Below are 21165 nucleotides of genomic sequence, written 5' to 3' on the forward strand. Positions count from 1 at the left end.
TTTTACGGCAAAAAGGGCACCTGACGAGCCAGAAGATGAGCGTACAACCTCGAAGACCTACGAACTGCAAAGGAGTGGATTCGTAACCCGTTTGTGAATAAACCGAGTGATTCAAGCATGTCTGTCCAACAGGAGGATCAGCTTGTAGAGATCGAAAATGACGGCGACCTTAAACGTACATTTGAGACAACAACTCTACCGAGGTTCTGGATTAAAGTCATTCCGGAATATCCTGACATTGCTACGAGAGCATTGAAAACCTTGCTACAATTTCCAACATCGTATCTTTGTGAAGCGGGCATCTTAATTAATGATTAACGACAAGGCGAAGTCGTTAATGCTGAGAGAGCAGTGTGAAGTTGTTGTGTGCAGCTAACATGGCAGGATGTATCTGAGGAGAACTTTTCTACATGTCCTTCCATGATCAAACGTAAGTTAATATTCCTTTCTTCAAAGAAAGTTTGTAGCGTTACTTTGGAATCGCTGCATTTGCGGCCATGTTTAACATTACACGCATGCGCAGGACCGCATTGTTGCAATTTTTGATGGGTTGGAAAATTTGTCAAAACACCAGTCCATGAAAAAAAGACCCAAATAACACCGGTCCGTGGTGCAAAAAAGGTTGGGGACCCCTGCTTTAGAGCCGCTATCCAGCTTGTTTTCCATGTCTCCCTCCTTTAACACACCTGAATCAAATGATCAGGATCGCTATCAGGCTCCTGCAGAGCTTGCTGATGAGCTGATCATTTGATTTAGGTGTTTTAAAGGAGGGAGACATGGAAAACAATATACAATAGCGACTCTCGAAGACCAGGGCGGCAGACCCCTGGTCTAATGACGGTGACAGTAACAGTGCCCAAATTGGGGGCTGAACTTTTGTCAAAGGTCCATTGAGTATTGAGCCATTCAGCAAGACCCTGAGAGGTTTTTGACAAAATGTATTAACAGTAAAGTTGAATAGATACAGTACATGTTCCAGGGATTGTCGTCGCCGACAACGCGCTTCACATACAATGTGTACAAGATGTATCTGCGCAGTATTCACATTCAGAGTCCAAAGAGAAAAACTCCTCTAGAAAAAAAGATCAAGTTCCGCATTCTCACACATCTAAAGCTTGTCGATGTAGACAAAAATATTGAGACGTTCCGGCGAGATCTTCCAGTAGGTGGCACGAGTCCCAGTACTTAAGTCCATATGGTTTCACCAGCCCATTAAATATATTTCATACACAGTAAAAACAGTCCTTAAAGCATGTTTTTGTTTGTTTTACATCATATCTGCAGCAGATGAATGGTAAACAACAAGAGAATGAGAGAACCGTTTCGCCGAGAAAACACTAATGAATCACTTATCAAGAAGTTCAGATCATTTCAGTGGCTTTGACGGCAAAGGATGGCCGATCCACTTAGGAGTTCAAACCGATTGGCCGTCCATCGCAATCGTAGTCTGTTTCTGAAGACCAAGAAATGGACGCTTCTTAACATGTTGCTACATGAAAGTTGAAAAAAAAAAAAAAAAACATTGTGGGTAGTATTTTTTTTTTTAGTCGTCCCACAAATAAGATTTTTTTTTTTAGTTGGGTGAAGCCTTCAAAATGTTTTCATCTAAAAATATCTTCCCAAACAACAGTTCAACCTTAATCCTTGGAGGCGTTTTCCTCGGCATCCTGGTCTTGGTATAAAGGCCTCATTGCTGTGAAATTTCGATTCTTCTCCTCGTTTTCCAGTGCTGCAGAAGGAGAGACAATCATGGAAAATTGAAGATTTTGCTCCAATTTGAAGAGGGGACGGTCCAGCGGGTCTGCTTTACCTCCTAACGGGTGTTCGGCGGCACCACCATTGTCACTGTGGGTGGCGACCGTCTGCTCGGGCTCCTTGTTGGTCACGATTCGAAGTCGGGCGCTCTCGAAGACCGACTTGATGACGATGGAGTCCTCGTAGATCTGCCGCGGAAAACACAACATACCGAGCGGCAATCACGCTCAATCCTTGAAATAATCATCCAACTCTGACCATCTGCTGTCAGGGACTAAGACCGGCCCTGGAACCAGAACTCACCAGGACAAGACTTTTGGGAGTTGAACGCCAGACAAGATTATAAAAACCAATTTTATTGTAATGGAATTACTTTGCTTTGGGAAGATTCCAATTCTGGGTGTTCACCTGCGATCCTTCCAAGTTGTAGGTTTGTGCGTTGTGACACAGTAGGAAAATATCCTTCTGAAGGTCTCCCACACTTCTGTACTTGTGATTTCGTACCCGCTCCTGAAAGAAAAGACGTCAATGCCGGGATTCGGGATTTGCGCGAGTAGACGAAGTCTCACCCTGATGCGTCGGAAGTCCACTGGCTTTCGGATCAACTCGTAATACTCCGGGGCTTCCTTCCTGGAGGGGAGCTGGACAAAACCTTTGCTGATCTGGCGACCCAAACTGGAAGGATAACGAAAGTCAGCATTTCATCAAGAAATGCGATGGAGTGAGTGGCTTCCTCACCCGTCCTTGTAGTTGACCACCATGTCCACCAGCGTGCTCAGTTGCCGAGTGAGCTCAGGTGGATTCGGAGGGAGCTTCTCGGCGGGCGGTCGCCCTCGTTTCCGTTTGACTTGTTCGCCAGGAGTGTCGTGTGCGGCCTCTACCGCCGGCGGCGGATCCTTGTCGCACGGTTCGGCGTGTTTGCGCTTCTTCAGACCGCCGCTGTCTTCCTCCATCTTCCCGCCGGTTTCCGGCTGTGGTAAGAAAGCACAGTCCCAATTTCAAGTACTTTTGGGTTTGAATGTCATTTGTAGAGAGGAGTATACATCATTTCTGCTTACACTTGTGCTCAAAGGTTTTTGTCATAGAAATGTACACTCCCCTAATTTATGTTCTGGGGCTGCTTTTAAAGATGTCCCGATCGATCGGCCACGTCATTTTCAAAGTATCGGAATCGGCAAAAAAATATCGGACATGCCATTTTTTAGTATATATATTTTTTTTAATTAAATCGCTCTCTAATTGTATTTAACGTTACAGACAAAATGTCTTACACTCATCCAGAGTCTTTAGTTTTGGCTTAAAGTAGGGCTATCAAATTTATCGCGTTAACGGCGGTAATTCATTAAAAAAAAAAAAAAGAATCACGTTAAAATATTAAACGCAATTAACGCATGCGCTGCACGACCCACTCACGCATTGTCGCGTTCAGTCTATAATGGCGCCAATTTACCAATATTTAGAGCTAAAAGGCAGCGTGAAATGCATACCTGTTAAGTTGTAGAAATTGCAAATAGGGAGATTTCTGTTTGCCAATCCCGATGACGTGCGCGCGCGCGACAATCGCTAAGACAAAATGCAACCATTTTTTTTCAAGTTCATTTTGGTCACAACACTTGTGTAAAAATTAACTACACTGTCAAAGAGCCTCTTTTTGGTGGCATCAGAGATAGTCTTCAACTTGCTCCATGTATTGTCTGGCATCATGTGATACTGCTATGTTGCCTGTGTCATGCCAGTTCTCCTTGTTCCTGTAATCAACATCTAGGATATCGTCAGCTTTCCTGATCACATCCATTTGCAGAAATTTATTTAATATTTGGACATCAGCTTCCTCAGCAGCCTCTTCATCTCATCAACCATCACTCCAATTAGGGTTTCGTCAGACTAAATCAGCAAGATTAAAAACATTAATTACATCATTTAGAAAATTTATCATATTTGTTTTTAAAAGTATCTTTGTCATTGCAGTTTTTTAATTGAATTGTAACCTAGAATTGAAACTTTATATTTTTTGTTTCAGCACAGTAATAATGATATAATGTAATAAAGTGTATAGTATACACTTTAGCTTTAGCATAATAGCGAATCTAAATGATTAAACTTCAAGTAAGTAACGATATGCTTTCTCACTTAAATTCATATATTGTGGGGGTAGGACCGCAGTGGTTTAATATTCCATGATGTTTGATCCATGAAAACACAGAGTAAAGCAGCGACTTCTTCCTCATCGTTCTCCCATCATTAGCTCTAATGCTATTAGCATTAGGCTAGTTAGCTATCGCTGGCAGGTAAGACTTACGGCAATTACGTTGACGAACGTCGTTTTTTCCCGAATACTGGAGGCCGACCAGGGTCAGCTCCATCTCTTCCTTCCAAAATAAAGACTTGAACCAATCTAAAAGCCGGTTTATTAGTGCCAGCATCTTGGGAAGTTGGTGGTGCTTCGCCTCTTCCCTCCCTGTCAGATGATTGGTTGGGCTTTTCCAGCTCTGAAGGGGAGTGAGGGCAGGGAAGTCGGAGACGGCCAGGCTATTCGTTGTTGGTCACTTTCCGAATCGGGCCGAATGGTATCGTTACAAAACGGTGACAAACAAAAACGTTAAAAAAAAAAAAAAAATTGACATTTTTGGAAAATCGGGAGATTTGGCTTTCTAATCGTGAGGCGTGAGCATTGGGGTCAAAATCGGGAGTCTCCCGACCAAATCGTGAAACTTAACAGGTCTGGAAATGAGTAGAGTGAATTTTGGCAATCTTTGGGGCCTTTTTTTATTGGCTAAAGCCTTAAAATCCCTCTCTCAACAATTACAAATATCGTGGGAAAACAATGTGAGGAAGAAAGGTAGTAGTTGATCCTTTTCTTTACACCCTATGTTACTTCCCAACGCAGCGCAGAAGATATATCAATTGTTGCCAACACGCACAGTCATGGTTGCACTTCCCATCATGCATTTGGGCAGAATAGTTAAATGGCTACATTATCATTTACTGAAAGCTCAACAAATACACTAGATGGCAATATTTAGTCACAATATACAAAGTCACATTTATCCTTTAAGAATTACAAGTCTTTCTATCCGTGGATCCCTCTCACAGAAAGAATGTTAATAATGTAAATGCCATCTTGAGGATTTATTGTCATAATAATCAAATACAGTACTTATGTACTGTATGTTGAATGTATATATTCATCCAAGTTTTATTCATTTTTTTCTTAATGCATTGCCAAAATGTATATGATCGGGAAAAATTATCAGGAATGATTGGAATTGAATCGGGAGCAAAGAAAAAAAAAAAGCAATCAGATACGGGAAATATCGGGATTGGCAGATACTCAAACTAAAACGATCGGGATCGGATCGGGAGCAAAAAAGCATGATTGGAACAACCCTAGCTGCTTTGCTACATCCGGTACTTGGTGTTTTAAATCATTGGATGTAATTCACAGTGATGGATGTCCAATCTGTTTGAACTGAGAGTTTTGCAGTGAATGATCATGATTCATGGACATTGATGACGAAAGATGTCCAATCCATTTTGACTGGGAGAGTTGCAGCAAATGCCTCCTTCAGGTTTAAATAGCCATACAATGATCAACCCTGTTGCTTCTTGGGCTTCAAGACCAATTGATGGCGCCATAGAGCAAATGAGCCACCATGAAGCTTTGAACCAGTTGGCTACAAAGCTTTATTGTTTCACCAAGTTACATTTGGCCATCAATGTAACCCCTCACTTCACTTGGAAGAGATTAACAACCTCTTATAAACAACCCATTTCCACCTACTGTCAACACTGTTGTCTTACAACATATTGCTATCGTGCCTCATGCCTCCCTGCATGCAGTGTGGCGCATCAGATCTGAATAAAGTACATAGTTCATTTCTGTGGTAATTGTTTCTTCAGTTACTGTTCTAGTTGTTTCATTAATTCCTAGTTATGCTGTTTATTTTGTTATTATGTGATCATTTTAGTTCGGAAACTGTTTGAATGACTCTTTATTTAATGCCATGATTTGTCATTTTTCGTGAACTGGATATGCTTATAAAGTATACTGTAAGCGTGAATAGTTCCTCTCTCTGCCTTGTGAGTGCCACAAGATAGCAGGTGGCTAATCCGATCCAATATTTTTTTTTACGGTAGCCTGTTGAAATGTACTTGATGTAATAGAAAACATTCGGGAAGCATAACATAAGAATTTTTTTCAGAGTATGTTTTTTTTCTTCAAAGCAATTTGGCGCCCCCTCCGCTAGATGGCGCCCTAGGCAACCGGCTAGGTCCCCCATGCCCTGGGCTCAAGTAGTCCAGTCTTGAGCACAACACTAACTAAAAGTGCTTCAGTCCACCATCTCTTTTGTGGTTCCATTTTTTTCTTCAAACCACATTTCCCTCACTAATCCCTCGCGGTCGTTTATCCTTTTCTTTTCAACCACACTGTCGCTTGCCTTCCATCTTGTGCTGCAGTCGTTGCTTTTTTTTTTTTTTATTTTATTTTTTTTTTTGTTCAGGCCCCCGATCCAATTGAAGGTTTTTAGGGGACGCCGGTGTGAACGCATGCCGCATGAGAGCAGAGCAGACAGAATTCTGATGGAGTGCTGCATGCTACGCGCTCACCACGGATCATCAAGGACACGGCTGGCGGCATGCTGCGATGTTGGTAAACAAACTAAATGCACACAAGTAGGCGATTAGGTGGAGGGTTGAGGGGTGTCTGCAGCATCCCCCTGGAGGAATGAAAGCGTAATCCCCCTGGCACCGACGCCTTGCCTCTTCCTTGACTAATCTGCTCGAGATTACACACACACACATGAAACGCTCCCACTCCCGCGCACATCCATTGGGGAACGGCGAGATGTTTACCTGAGTGCGGTCTGCAGGATCCAGCGCGGCGACGGCAGCGGCGGGGGAGAGAATTAGCAAGCCCGCATAGCAGCGAGCTGCTAGTCTCTTCATCAGCTGATCACTCAACGGGAAGCAGAAAGGGGGAGCATAGAGGAGAGGGGCGTGGGGGGCACTATGTTTTCATATAATAATCAATGAGGGGGGGCAATGCGGACGCTCCCGTCTGCATGGCTTCCCGACGTCTGTGCCAGGCCGCGAGCGCGTTTCCCTCTCCCTCCGCATGCTTTCAACATCCGGAGTCCTTTTCTTCTCTTCTCTTCGCTCACACCCTCCCTCCCCACAAAGGTCCGCTTTTTACTTTGCATTCCAGACAGTTTAGCGCGGACGCGCTCCTCGCCGCGTAAACACAAAGACTCGTATTACAAGCGAGGAAAAACCGACGGAAACGGCCGAGACGAAGTTGACTTCGGGCGACATCTGGTTGCCGTTAAGCCATTTGTCAGATTTTTCCAGCGGGACACACAAAAAGGTGGACTGCGTGCAGTTCTAGCAGTTTGCATTTGGAAAAAAATCCGGCTGCAAATGGATTTTGACAGAGCACCTATAAGCGCACAGGCGTAGCAAGGGTCCCCGGGGGCCCCAGGCAACAAGCAACATGGGGCCCTTCGAGAGTGTGCAAGTAAGGGGGACAGTTGGACTTGGAGCAATAGAAGAAAGAGTAGCAACACAAAAATACCACCGTCTGATGCGGAGGTATATACCTTCGTGTGAAATCAGTAGTCAGATTGGCCCTACAACCCACCAAATTCAAATTATTCTGTAAAAACCACTGATTGGTGGACCACCAACCGAAATGAGTATTAAATTTGTTAATAAAATTGTTTAGGATTATTTTAGATGCATATATGTTATATTTTTCTTATAGAGTATTCAACGAGAAATACGAAAAACCCATTAATAGACTTTTTTGGAAAAATCCCCATTTCTTTAAGTAGTCACATGAATAATGAGGTGGCCTGTGAAAATCAACAAAGGAAACCTCGGGAAGGATTTTCCAGAGAGGACTTGGTGTGTTATTAAACAATCATGTGGTATTAATATCTGATTGGGCTTTCTTAAACATGTATAATCTACGTGACATGGTTAGTGCTGATTGGGATTGATAATAGATTCGTTAGATTATTTGCCAAATGATTCCATGGTATTGAAACACTCCGTACACTTGTCGCTGCGACAGTGCAGTAAAGCTGCTTGTGCTAAATCTGTTGGCCCTCTGGGGGCCCCTGCTGGCTGGGGGCCCTAGGCAATTGCCTGGTTTGCCTAATGGGACGCGACGCCTCTGTATAAGCGTAGTGACGAAAATTAGCATCCGAACAAACTGGAAGTCCCGCATGGAAACCATTAATCGCGTCAGTTTTGCCTGATTTCTAAAAATGGCGACCTCTTTCAGGTCATGGTACATACAAACCAGTAATCACCTGATTTTAGCCCGATTTCTCAGTTCTTCTAATGGTGGATAAGGAATGATTATTAGGGTTGACTATCAAGTTCCCTTTACATGATATCACTGCGATCAAATCCAGATGAAGACTTTTAGGAATCTAGACTGAGACCAGGTTCAGGATCAAGACTAATACCGACACCAATACTGAGTCTTTTGGCATTCAGGTCCAGGACCAGACCAAAACCTTATTGGTGTTACAGGTCTTCATGTAATCTCGTCCGCACGGCACATTCAGCGTGACAACTGCCAGGCTAAAAGCCCAGGCTAGCAGCTCTAGCTGGTAGCGAGCGCTGTTGAAGCATTCGGGAGGGAAGTTTCGACAGCACACAACGCTTACAACGGACCTGCGCGCACCGATTACACTGGTACAACACTAGAAGGGAGAAGTCAAGATCAAAATGATCCTAATTATCGTTTATGTACAGTGGGGCGAATAAGTATTTAGTCAACCACCAATTGTGCAAGTTCTCCTACTTGAAAGGATTAGAGTGGCCTGTAATTGTCAACATGGGTAAACCTCAACAATGAAAGACAAAATGTGTAAAAATAAAACAGAATGACATTGTTTGATTTTTAAAGAATTTATTTCCAAATTAGAGTGGAAAATAAATATTTGGTCATTTGTTTGGTCACAAACAAGATATCAACAAGATTTGTGGCTGTCAAAGAGGTCTAACTGCTTCTAACGAGGTCTAACGAGGCTCCACTCGTTATCAATATTAACGGCACCTGTGTTAACTCATTATCGGTATAAAAGACCTGAACCCCAGTCAGTCACACTCCAAACTCCACTATGGCCAAGACCAAAGAGCTGTCGAAGGACACCTGAAACAAAATTGTAAACCTGCACCAGGCTGGGAAGACTGAATCTGCAATAGGTAAAATGCTTAGTGTAAAGAAATCAATTGTGGGAGCAATTATTAGAAAATGGAAGACATACAAGACCATGATAATCTCCTTGGATCTGGGGCTCCATGCAAGATCTCACCCCGTGGCGTCAAAATGATAACAAGAACGGTGAGCAAAAATCCCAGAACAACACGGGGGGACCTAGTGAATGACCTACAGAGAGCTGGGACCACAGTAACAAAGGCTACTATCAGTAACACAATGCGCCGCCAAGGGCTCAAATCCTGCACTGCCAGATGTGTCCCCCTGCTGAAGCCAGTACACGTCCAGGCCCGTCTGCGGTTCGCTATAGAGCACTTGGATGATCCAGAAGACTGGGAGAATGTGTTATGGTCAGATGAAACCAAAATAGAACTTTTTTTCAGGTTCTCGTGTTTGGAGTACAAAGAATACTGAATTGCATCCGAAGAACACCATACCCACTGTGAAGCATGGGGGTGGAAACATCATGCTTTGAGGCTGTTTTTCTGCAAATGGACCAGGACGACTGATCTGAGTAAAAGGAAAGAATGAATGGGGCCATGTATCGAGAGATTTTGAGTGAAAATCTCCTTCCATCAGCAAGGGCATTGAATATGAGATGTGGGTGTGTCTTTCAGCATGACAATGATCCCAAACACACAGCCAGGGCAACAAAGCAGTGGCGTCGTAAGAAGCATTTCAAGGTCCTGGAGTGGCTTAGCCAGTCTCCAGATCTCAACTCCATAGAAAATCTGTGGAGGGAGTTGAAAGTCTGTGTTGCCCAACGACAACCCCAAAACATCACTGCTCTAGAGGAGATCTGCATGGAGGAATGGGCCAAAATACCAGCAACAGTGTGTGAAAAGCTTGTGAAGAGTTACAGAAAACGTTTGGCCTCCGTTATTGCCAACAAAGGGTACGTAACAAAGTATTGAGATGAACTTTTGGTATTGACCAAATACTTATTTTCCAGAATGATTTGCAAATAAAATTCTTTAAAAATCAAACAATGTGATTTTCTGGTTTCGTTTTTCCACATTCTGTCTCTCTTAGTTGAGGTTTACCCATGTTTACAATTACAGGCCTCTCTAATATTTTCAAGTGGGAGAACTTGCACAATTAGTGGTTGACTAAATACTTCTTTGCCCCACTGTACACTATAATTCAAGTGTTCTACACATGTACTGAATATTAACCGATTTTTAAAATGTAAGTGAACACAATGAACTTTTGATGGACTCCTGGTCATATTCACGAGGTCCTTGCTAATAAGTCCTTCCCTGAATTTGGTAAGAGGGGATGAATCAGGCCAATTATCTTCCTGTGTTAACCTGATTATTAAGAGCCTCATAAAAGAGATGAGTTTTTCCCGGTACCCAAACAAATAACTGGGCCGATTTTCCAGAGAAATTCAGCAAGTACCCGATTGACTGAGATTTCAAGGATTCCAGGCAGGTTTGTAATGCTACCACAAACCCCAGCAATGCTAACTTGTTAAAATAGTAGACGAATAGATATGAAAGATATTTTTCAGGTCAACCCGACATCTGACAACATTCTAATCGAGTCCCAGCGTCGTCCCCTCGAGATGAAACCAATGCGTTTTCCCGAGAACCGCTCAAAACCGCTGCCTGTTGCCGTGGCAACAGCAAATTGATGGTTGGCGGTGCTTGTATATGATTTGATTTGATTGCACTTGCTGGGAAAGCGCTCACGAGCACACACAAGACAGAAAACGCAGCATTTGTACTTGTGTTTATTTCTATTGTGGAAGATGGCGGTCAGCCTGACAAACTGGCAAGGGGAGTTTTTGCAATCATTGTGGAAGTAACATTAGTATTATATTACACTGATAGAATAGATTATTTCTGGTCTTTCCCGTAATTCCCATTTTATAAAATGGTGGTCATTATAAAACGCTCCAGACAGACAGATAGTGACATTTGCGACCATTTTAGTGTTACTTATGTATATACTCAAACCGACTCGAAACGCGGAAAATCCAGAAGTGTATCAGGATCCTCCACAGTGATGTACCTGTAAGAGACAGACAGAAGATATTTGTCTTTTTCCGTTTAAATGACTCATTTTTTAATTGATGAATGTGCTCACGTCAGCGTGTGTTTGAGACGTTAGCGTGTGCGTAGAGAAGCACGGCGATGTCATTGTGTCCCGCTTCCAAAGCAATCGATAAGGCTGTACTGTCATCCTGGAAACAAAAAATGCATTTTTTCCCCCCAGATAGTTTTTCTCCCCTTATTTTATTTTGGCTTTAAGCAGTGGAATGGCACTGACACAGTGTAAAGTTGATGCAAAAAGAAGAATAAAAACAGGAAGTAGTGTCTGAATGATCACATCGGGATGCGAATGAGCACCTCGCAGGAAAAATGGATTGGGTGTCTAACGACAGGCAATAGGTTATAAAATGAAAAAAAAATGTGTGCAATTAACACTATATAGCTTAGTTCTTGAAATGTATAATAATAATATAAATTAACGTAAAAATTCAAGTTTGCAGATCTTGACTTAATGTTACACATAATTTCATTGTGCTGCTCCCTCTGCTCAGCCTGCCTTGGCCAATGGGGAGCAGTACAAAATAGTCTCAGAAAGAATAGTTCTCTTACTACTACAGTAAGTGATACTCACGCCATCCGTTAATTCAGTATCACAGTCCGGCTGGTCCAGTAGCAGCTTCACGATGGCGGCATGACCGTGCTCGCTAGCGCACATCAGCGCCGTGGAGCCCTCGTCGTCCTGCGCGTTGACCACGGCGCCGCGGGCCAGCAGTGCCCGAACCATCTCTACCCGGCCGTGGCTCACAGCAAGCATCAGCACCGTCTGTCCGGCCTGCTTGGCGGAGGGAACCAAAATAATTCAGCACAGACAGGTAAATGGCTGCGCCGCATTAAGTAAAAGGTCGGGTGACCTGGCTAGCTTTGGCGTTGACGTCCCCTTTATCAAAAAGCTGCTCCACTACTTTCATGTCCTCCGGGCGGTCCACGGCGGCGAGTGCGGCCAGCATGATGGGAGTGTACCCCGCTTTGTTTTGCTTGTTGGCATCGCACACGTCTATAGATGATAACTCATTTTAAGTCATGCCAGTTTCACTTGATATTTATAGCCCCTTTCAGACTTATATCCTGGTAAATTCCCATGTAAGTTGACATGGGATTTACCAGTGACATGGCTTTCAGACATGGGGGGATGTCCTGGAAATTACCCGGGTTGTACACTTTCAGACTTGTCCCGTGTTGGCGACTCGACGCTCTCTGTATGGGGAGGGGGGCTGGCGGGATTTTATAACCCGGACGTTACGTAATTTTTGGTCGGCATCGGCAACAAAATAAACTACACATTTCCAAAGATGGACGATGGACTGTCTCTTCCTCGGCTCTACGATCTAGTGGCAATTTAATTTCATTATGTTTCCATTTTCATTTTGCTATTTCCAGTTTGGCATGTTGATAATTGCGATGTTTGTTTACCGCTTTTCCTCTTACTGCGAAGAAATGACGATCGGCCCACCATGAAATTTACGACGTAAAAGTACTGTCGGAGCTAGAGCCTTTAGCCACCAAGCCTCTGTTTTATGGAATCAGCTTCCAGCTAGTATCAAAGAAACCGAGACAGTCTGCACATTTAAGATTAGATTAAAAACGTTCCTATTCGACAAAGCTTATGGTTAGGCTAGTTGAAGTCGGAGTAGACTCACAGTTTAGTCTAAGCTGCACTAGAAGCTATAATGCTGGGGGAAGTACAGCCGCTGAGTTCTATCTCCTTTTCTTACTCTACCTACCACCTGTCTTACTTTATTTCTATTTTCCAATGTTAATATCTAGTTGTCTAGTCTCTTCATCACTAGTCACCAGGTGTCCCCTTTCCCCCCTCCCCTCTGGGGAGGGGCTATTTTTCAGCTGCAGCCTCCTGACTGTCCGGACCCCTGGCTGGATAGACGTCCTCGCTGCTACCCCCGTCTCATCTGGCTAGCTGGACCTCTTCTTGCTCCTTTACTCCACTGCATTTTTACGGACTGTAATTTCGCCTGCTAATTCCCATTAGCAGTTCTGGGGTTCCTGTCTATCCGTCCTGGGAGTGGATCTCTCCTGACTGTGGTACTCCCTGAGGTTTCTCATTTTTCTCCCAATTGACTCTGGAGTTTTTGGAGTTTTTCCTTGCCGGCATGGAGGGTCTTAAGGATAGGGGATACCCAGGACTTGAACTGTATCTATTCATCTTTGTTGCTTCATTTCTAATTGTGTATCATATTGCCTCTGTAAAGTCCTTTGAGACATCTGTTGTGATTGAGGGCTATACAAATAAAATTGAATTGAATTGAATTCATCAGGCTTCATGCTGTGACCCGAGATTGAAACGGCTGTTTTCACACATGCCACGTCTCGAGTTAAGTCCTGGATATTATACAAGGACGCAACCCGGTAAATGTCCGTGTCATCCCCATGTCAGTCAACCCGGGAAATTGCTTTCGACATAAGGGCTACCCATTTAAATCCTGGGATTTAAATGGAGTTCAGTGTATATCTGGAAGGGACTTATGTCTGTCATGAGTAGACATAAAAATGGCTGTAGAACCAATATCCAAAAAGACGGTTTGAAGTGTTAAGCAAAGTTACTAGGTGTAATCTGTCGCCCTTGACCAGGTCAGGACTCGAACCCACGCGGTAGGAGAACAGGATAACCACTGGGCTAAAAGCCCAGGCTAGCAGCTATAGCCGCTAGCAGGCTTACTTGAAGGCAGTGGGAAGGAGGTTTCCAAGGCATCCAACACACCTGCTTGCACCCGTTGCATAGGTACCCGCTTCTGATAGAAATTTATAAACCCAATAATTTTGCTCCTAAAGTTATACTTTCCTTCACACAGTATAACTGCACAGTCAACACACACACCTTAAAATTACAAGTCTTACTTATGGTTTAGAGAAGTTAGTCATTCCCTGATCTGCATTCAACACCACTAAGCTGTAAACGATGTCCCGCACAATAAAGATAATCCCCATTTCTCGGACAGGCTGAAATAAGAGAGTGAATGTTCAGATCGTACCGGCGTCCAGCAACTTCTGGACCACGCCAAAATTCGAGTGCGACACGCTGTAGTGCAGCGCTGTGTTGCCGTTGCTGTCGGCCATGTTGGCAACGTGCCGCAGCAGCGAGGGCGAGATGACACGGAAGCCTGACAAGTAGTCCTCCACAGACTCGACAGAGGCCGACTTTGGGCTGGACACAGAGAACCACTCCTGCTGCACAGTCTGCAAGCAGTCGCGCTAAAGGGAAACAAACACAATCGTGTTGTTAAGTGCTGACGTTTTAGAGCTAGTTAGGAAATTTAGCATAACCTCACCAGTTCTCTGCTTGGTAGGCGCTTGCCTTCACTCAGGTGCGTCTTCAAGGCCTGGCAAGCCGACATCATCTTTTCGCTGAACCTGCACCTGGAAACGACATAACGTATACATTTTATCCATTCCCAACATGATCCTTATTCATTTCGTAGACCATGGGTGTCAGAATCGTAGTACACGTTCATGTAAATTAATCAACATTTATGGATAAGATCGAACTGAAGGCCCAGGTACTGAATGGACCAGCAACTTCTTGTTAGTGCATACAACAGCGCCCTCTAGAAAAGAACTTCAGCGCTACCTCTTGGTGAATTGTGATTTTGTCGACCCTTTTGACGGCTTGCAGGTGACTGTGTTTTTGAGCCGTCTCGCTGGCGTCGGATCCGCCTCTCTCGACTTTCTGTTCGAGCTCCGGTCCGCCTCCTCTGACTTGTCAGCTACAGACAGCTTGTGAGAAGGGTTCAACCTTCATAAAGAAATGATAAAAATGAATACATGGCTAAGCTAGGAAAGGTTGTCACACTGTGAAGAGTAGAGATACTTCCCCCCACTGATAAATGATGCTACAGTAAAATGTACAGTGTATCACAAAAGTGAGTACACCCCTCGCATTTCTGCAGATATTTAACTATATCTTTTCATGGGACAACACTGACAAAATGACACTTTGACACAATGAAAAGTAGTCTGTGTGCAGCATAGATAATATAGTTGATTTATTTTCCCCTCAAAATAACTCAAAATATAGCCATTAATGTCCAAACCCCTGGCAACAAAAGTGAGTACACCCCTCAGAAACTACGTACATCCCTAAATGTCCAAATTGAGTACTGCTTGTCATTTTCCCTCCAAAATGTCATGTGACTCGTTGCAGGAGTGCTGTCAGCATTGCTGCAGAGATTGAAGAGGTATGGGGTCAGCCTCTTAGTGCCCAGACCATACGTCACACTCTACATCAAATTGGTGTGCATGGCTGTCACCCCAGGAAGAAGCCTCTTCTGAAGACGGTACACAAGAAAGCCTGCCCGTCTCATCAGACCATAGGACATAGTTCCAGTAATCCATGTGCTTTGTTGACATGTCTTCAGCAAACTGTTTGCGGGCTTTCTTGAGTACCGTCTTCAGAAGAGGCTTCCTCCTGGGGTGACGGCCATGCACACCAATTTGATGTACAGTGCGGCGTATGGCCTGAGCACTAACAGGCTGACCCCCCACCTCTTCAATCTCTGTAGCAATGCTGACAGCACTCCTGTAACGTGTCACATGACATTTTGGAGGGAAAATGACAAGCAGTACTCAATTTGGACATTTAGGCATGTACGTAGTTGCTAAGGGGCGTACTTACTTTTGTTGCCAGGGGTTTAGATATTAATGGCAATATGTTGAGTTATTTTGAGGGTAAAATAAATCAACTCTATTATCTAAGCTGCACACAGACTGCTTTTCATTGTGTCAAAGTGTCATTTTGTCAGTGCTGTCCCATGAAAAGATATGCTTATATATCTGCAGAAATGCGAGGGGTGTACTAACTTTTGTGATACACTGTATACGATATAGGAGGTATCTACCCGCTGGCAGCCTTCATGAATCTCATGTTTTTCCTGGTGTTGCTGCAGCCTTGCTCGCTATTGTCCTTCTTGATCGCCTTGCGTGGGACACCTAAATGATTTGAGCCATCTAGACATACAAAAGATCAAATTTGAACATTTTTATTATACTGTATATCCGAGGTGTCAAACTCATTAAGTTCCTGGGCCACATTTATGGTAATTAAGATTTCATGTGAGTCACACTAGTTTATTTTTGGCCAAATAAGTTAACTCACTGGCTGCCATTGGGGGGTGAATGACTATTAGTTTATGTGCCCCTCCCAGTCAATGTAATGGACGTCGAGTGCCATCAATGGCACTGAAAGATGAACATTCACAGTCAGCCCTTCCAGGATAAGTGAATTGGATATCCATCTTTATCAATGGCAGGCAAAGAGTTTATTTTGCATCACTTCCATGTCATTTTAAGATACTTACAGGTCACTTCTTGTAAATTTGGGATCATTTCCTGTTGATTTTTCAGGCATTTCCAGGTGACTTCCTGTTGCTTTTGTGTCATTTTCTGTTGGTTAGGGGACATTTTTGGGTCACTTCCTTGTTAACTCCTTGGCTGCCATTGACAGTGCCAGATGTCAATCCATTTTGTCTGGCGGGGGCAACTAAACGAATGTGACTGCAGACACGAGAGTGAGCCAAGAGCCACACAAATCTAGTTTTGTGGCGGCAAGTCCCCCCCCACGCCCCTCCCAAAAAATTGTGATTTTGTATGTACAGTATGAATGAGCTACAACTTGACACTTGTCAGGCAGAACAACTCCACGGGCCACTTCAAGCCCTCGGGCCATACATTTGACACCCCTGCTGTATATAACTCTAACATTTGCTGGTTTCACTCATATAAGACTTGTTTTTCTTGTCGTCATTCAAAATCAGACATGCGCACAGCAAAAGAGCTCCTTTCCACTCACACTGATTCTTTCTCCTGACCGAGGCGTTCAATTTTAGACCCTCAACCACAAATTGCTGTGCAGCAAGACGACGTCCAAAACCAGATAACATTCCTAACATTGTGAGTGTTTTCTAGGCAGCCACTTCCTCCGAAGCTAAAATGGTAAGTTTAGCTCAGGCGTGAGAACAAACAGGAGGCGCGACCACACAGGCAGAATTTTAGACCTTCATGTTATATTGTTGCCATATTTTGTAGGAATTTACGGTTGTTTACCTCTTACTGCAGATGATGTCTGTTGTTCCAACAGCTGTATCATTCGTTTCACCTCTGAGTCGTGTCCACCCTGCTGACAGGAGTTGCTGGAATCAGCCGGCACTTGAAGTTCTCTGCTGGCTGCGGTGAAGAAAAGTCATCAAGAGGATTTTTGAAAGGCAAGAAGAAAAGTTTATACACCTCGTGGGGGATTCTCAGGAAGCTAACCTATAGTATGTCCTTGAAGATCTTCGGGATATAGTCATGAAATAGTACATTTTCACCTGAAAGATGGTTATTTAACTGATTTTAGAGTCATAACTTATTTGCTGTAATGCTTCCAAGAAAACCTTGCTTTACCCTTGCACTGTGTTCATAGTACCATCATAATCGCAGTATTTTTTCAATTAAGTTATTCTGACCCATAATTCCCCACAAAGATGGCTTCAACGTAAGATTGTTTTGCCTTTTTATAATATTGTTAATAGTTAAAATTATATGCCTACTTCTCCACCATAGGTGATCATTACATAATATTACATGTTTTGAGACATGAACCAATTAGATATTTTACTGTAAATAAAATAATAGGGAGTTGAAACTTTTGATGGAAAAAAAAAAAAAAAAAAGTCATCATAGCATTCTGCTATTTTAAGCTAGCTTTGATAAATGTCCTTCGATATTGTAATACATGGTTTTTATGAGAATCACCATAGTGGCAGAGGTGGGAGTAACTCACAAATGAGGAAGTCATAGCTCTGTTTTCACTTTCAAATTTCTAGCAAGTCCCAAGTCCCAATGAATTTGGCAACTTCGACCTGATTGGAGGGAAATCATGTGACTCTAGTCTCAGCCTTGCGATGTCACAGGGTGTCGTTGGTTAAGATGTTTGGAGGTTAAGGTGGTTAAGGTAAACTGAGGAACCCCTGTACATGCATGAATGGATAGCCCGAAAGGAAAAGGTCTACCTGGGACCGATGGACCTCCTTGAGTCCCAGCTTTGATACCGATAGACAGGGATGGGTCAGTTTTCTGCTCAGTGAAGCCCTCCATTTGAGAGCCACTGCGTCGCTTAATGACTCCCGGTATCTTCTCTATATGACTGTCCACCGCAGGACTGCAATGAGACGATGCACTCTGTTGCCCGTTCGAAACCAACAGATCTCGTATCTTTCCTTCCCCAACACCAATGCTCCTGGTCTTTTCTGGATCAGGAAGATGGGATGGTCCAGAGGCCATGTTTTGAGTTTTAAGGCCAACCAGGTAGTTCTCATGAATACTTGTGAATCCGACACCAATGTCTCGGGTATTTGGTTTAGGTGAAATTCCTTCCAGAGGGATGGTTTCGACAGCAACTGTGCGTGTCTTAGGAATGCATTTGACGTCTTTCAGCCTGTTCCCGACTGATGCTGTCCTTGCCACAGCGGCTTTGGTGGTGTTGGTGTGCTTCTGCTGGCTTCTGAGGACGGTATTTGCACTGGAGTCTGTGCTGGCGGCATGTCTTGTATTTGTTAAACGAGAAACTGGGCTGAAAGTGGTGTTGGTACGCTGGGAGCTAATCTGAGATGGCGCCATGAGAGTGACTCCTTTTACCGACTCTGTCATTGTGCCACAAGAAACCATGTCCTTTGCTTGGCGGATGATTACATTCACAGAACAATCGCCACATGCAACTGACCGAAAGTCCTTCCTCTCCACAGTCTGGCAGGGTGTATCTGTGTTGCTTTCTGCATCACTTAATTTCAATTCTACTCCAACTCCTTGGGAGTTTGTAAAAACGTGGACCCCCACTGCCTTCTCCCTGGTTTCCAGTCGCTCTCTGACCTCCCAGCGGCTCATGGCTAGATCTGGGCCGATACAGACACTTTTTGACTCAGGGGAGAAACATGATACGGCCACGTTCTTCACCTCTATGTTATTACCCGTGCTTGCATCTTTCAGCTCGGTGTGGTTGCCCACCCCTTGGCTTGTGGTGGTGGGCCTGGCCTCGGTGCTGCAGCTCGCAGTAGCTGGCCGGGCTGAACACGCTTTGTCCACTCGGTTTCTCGCTTCTGCAGCTTGAAGCTCCAGTTTCAGTCTGCTCATCTCAGCCTGGAGAGAGGATTCTTTCAACTCTGCCTCCAGGTGAATGGTTTTCTGCTTTAAGGATACAATAACTTGTTGTTGGGCCTGTATATCTTGTTCTAATTCTGTGCTACGTCTTTGTTCTTTTATGGCTTCTCCACCAACTGTCTTGTTATTCCGATGGCTTCTTCTTTGCCAGGTTGGATAATGGCCAGTCTCGATGGCTCTCTCAAGTGCCAGCATCTCCTCATCTTTGTTGTTGAAGTCATAGCAGTCCTTGTCTTTGGCCTGATGTTCTTCCTCGGTGCTTCCCGCTGAGTCATTATTATTCTGGATCTGAGAGGCCAGTTGCTTCTTTTCTTCCTGAAGAACTGAGATTTTCACCTTGAGTAGAGGAATGATCTTCACTTGCTCCTCCAGCTCCCTCAGCTTCTGTAGGGCCACCAGCATTTGTTCACGGACATTCAGCAACTGCGTTGGGCCGAAACCCAAAACTGGGGTGCTTCTTCCAGAACCCTGAGGGCTTGACTGTAGGCAGCTTGTACTACCACTGCTTCCTAGTGAGGAACCAAGAAGCCCATGCATGTCATTGCCGACGCCAGCTGCCTTGCCACCATTCTTGTTGTCGTACGCACAGAAACCAGTGTAGCGAGAAGGAGAACCAGGGGAGCTCACTCCTCCGAAGCTGGCTAGTCTGCGGCGGGCACCGAGATGGATCATCGCTTCCTGTTCCAAGTTTAGTTGTTGCTCAGCGATGGTCTGCTCCAATGAGAGATTTTGTTTTTGCAAAGTAGGTGATCTCGTAGCAGGTAATGACTTGAGTTGATCACGGCGATCTGGTCCTTCATTCTTGGAAAGATGTTTATCTGCGGTGGAGCCATGCGGGGGAGGGAGAGGAGGTCGACCCAAGAGTCTCGTGTCATCACTGCTCGAGGAAGACAGGGACTCCACAGAATGCCACTGACTGGACGAAATGCAGCTTTGCGTTTTTTCCGCATTGTCGACGGCCGCTCGAGGCCTCCTCTTGAGGCTTAGTCGCTTAATATTGATGCTCTTTTTAAGACTCTTGGAGAAGTCCACTTGACGACTGTGGTCAGCTTCCAGGTAGCTAAGACAATCTTAAATGGAGAACCTATATGTTACGACTCTTACAAAAGAAAAAAGAATAAGCCTCAGATTCAATACGAATGCTCCATTACGCAGTTTCGAGCGACTTACCTCAGGACTCTTCACTCTCTCTGTTATAAATGTTCATTTTGTCTATTGCAATGCTTTTGACCTAGACCTTCCCACTCATAGAGGAGGGACAACGAGTTGAGGTTTGGCCATCCTGCACAAGCAATCTTCGGCAAGAACTATCCCTGAAATTTCATGTCTCGCTACATGAACCTGACTTACACTGTAATTACTGCTCAAGTTTCCCTCTAAATGCCAGCTGCCATTCTTGGCTCTTCTTTTCACCACAAAGTTTGGAAGAGGCATTTCTGAACTGTTGAATGTACAAAAGAACAAAAAATAGCACTTGCTTCGATTGGAGAAGAGTATACTCTTTTTGTTTATGTCTATACAAGCTAGAACACACAAAAGCCAAAGAAAAAGTCATTGTTACCTGAATCATTGTTAAAGTCGAAGCCACTTTGCGCCATGAGGACATTTCAACAGCCTGTCCTCTTGCTACCCACAAAGAGCCATGCATAGCAATGCAATATCGGTACGTGCTCATCTTTACGGATCACTATAGTGCGGTAAAAACATTTCACTTTCAATCCTTGTGTCTTTCTGTCACTCCGTTACATATGCACACAGAAGGCACATTCTGCAGTTAAATGGAGCTAAGTGAGCAATGTTGATAAGAAGGAAATGCTATACTATCAATGAGTAATCACTTACTCAACAACAGTGGTGGCAACTAGTATTTGTACTTCAATACAGCAATCAAGGGGATTTTTCAAGTATCATGTACTGTTCTTTCATTGAGCTGTTTTTGTTGTCTTCCTGTTTTAAATCAGTGTTTGTATGTTCTTATTC

At 44.0% G+C, this 21165-nt stretch overlaps 2 protein-coding genes across 4 annotated transcripts; both read right to left on the bottom strand.

Annotated features, from left to right (window-relative positions):
- Positions 1-923: 923 nt before the first annotated feature.
- On the bottom strand, positions 924-7067 carry LOC130905689 (probable global transcription activator SNF2L2). 3 transcript variants are annotated; one of them, XM_057819291.1, is made up of 7 exons: positions 6610-7066; positions 2494-2726; positions 2325-2430; positions 2164-2265; positions 1811-1943; positions 1637-1729; positions 924-1453 (listed from the first exon to the last, which is right to left on the bottom strand). In XM_057819291.1, exons 1-6 carry the CDS (start codon positions 6700-6702, stop codon positions 1638-1640), a joined length of 759 nt encoding a protein of 252 aa, XP_057675274.1. In that variant the 5' UTR covers positions 6703-7066; the 3' UTR covers positions 924-1453; position 1637. The 3 variants fall into 3 exon arrangements, 2 of the variants coding, with proteins under 2 accessions (XP_057675274.1, XP_057675272.1); XM_057819289.1 differs by having other exon boundaries at positions 924-1729; positions 6610-7063; XR_009061142.1 differs by lacking the exon at positions 924-1453 and having other exon boundaries at positions 2129-2265; positions 6610-7067.
- Positions 7068-10476: 3409 nt separating this feature from the next.
- LOC130905867 (KN motif and ankyrin repeat domain-containing protein 1-like) lies at positions 10477-20783 on the bottom strand. The gene is made up of 12 exons (XM_057819615.1): positions 20747-20783; positions 18859-20255; positions 18042-18774; positions 17095-17229; positions 15891-15999; positions 14624-14788; positions 14325-14412; positions 14028-14247; positions 11895-12037; positions 11615-11815; positions 11078-11174; positions 10477-11002 (listed from the first exon to the last, which is right to left on the bottom strand). The coding sequence occupies exons 1-11, from the start codon at positions 20781-20783 to the stop codon at positions 11079-11081; spliced, it is 3324 nt and encodes a 1107-aa protein (XP_057675598.1). The 3' UTR covers positions 10477-11002; position 11078.
- Between the last annotated feature and the right edge of the window lie 382 nt (positions 20784-21165).

The sequence above is a fragment of the Corythoichthys intestinalis genome, chromosome 17 (assembly GCF_030265065.1).
Source record: "Corythoichthys intestinalis isolate RoL2023-P3 chromosome 17, ASM3026506v1, whole genome shotgun sequence".
Classification (NCBI taxonomy): Eukaryota; Metazoa; Chordata; class Actinopteri; order Syngnathiformes; family Syngnathidae; genus Corythoichthys; species Corythoichthys intestinalis.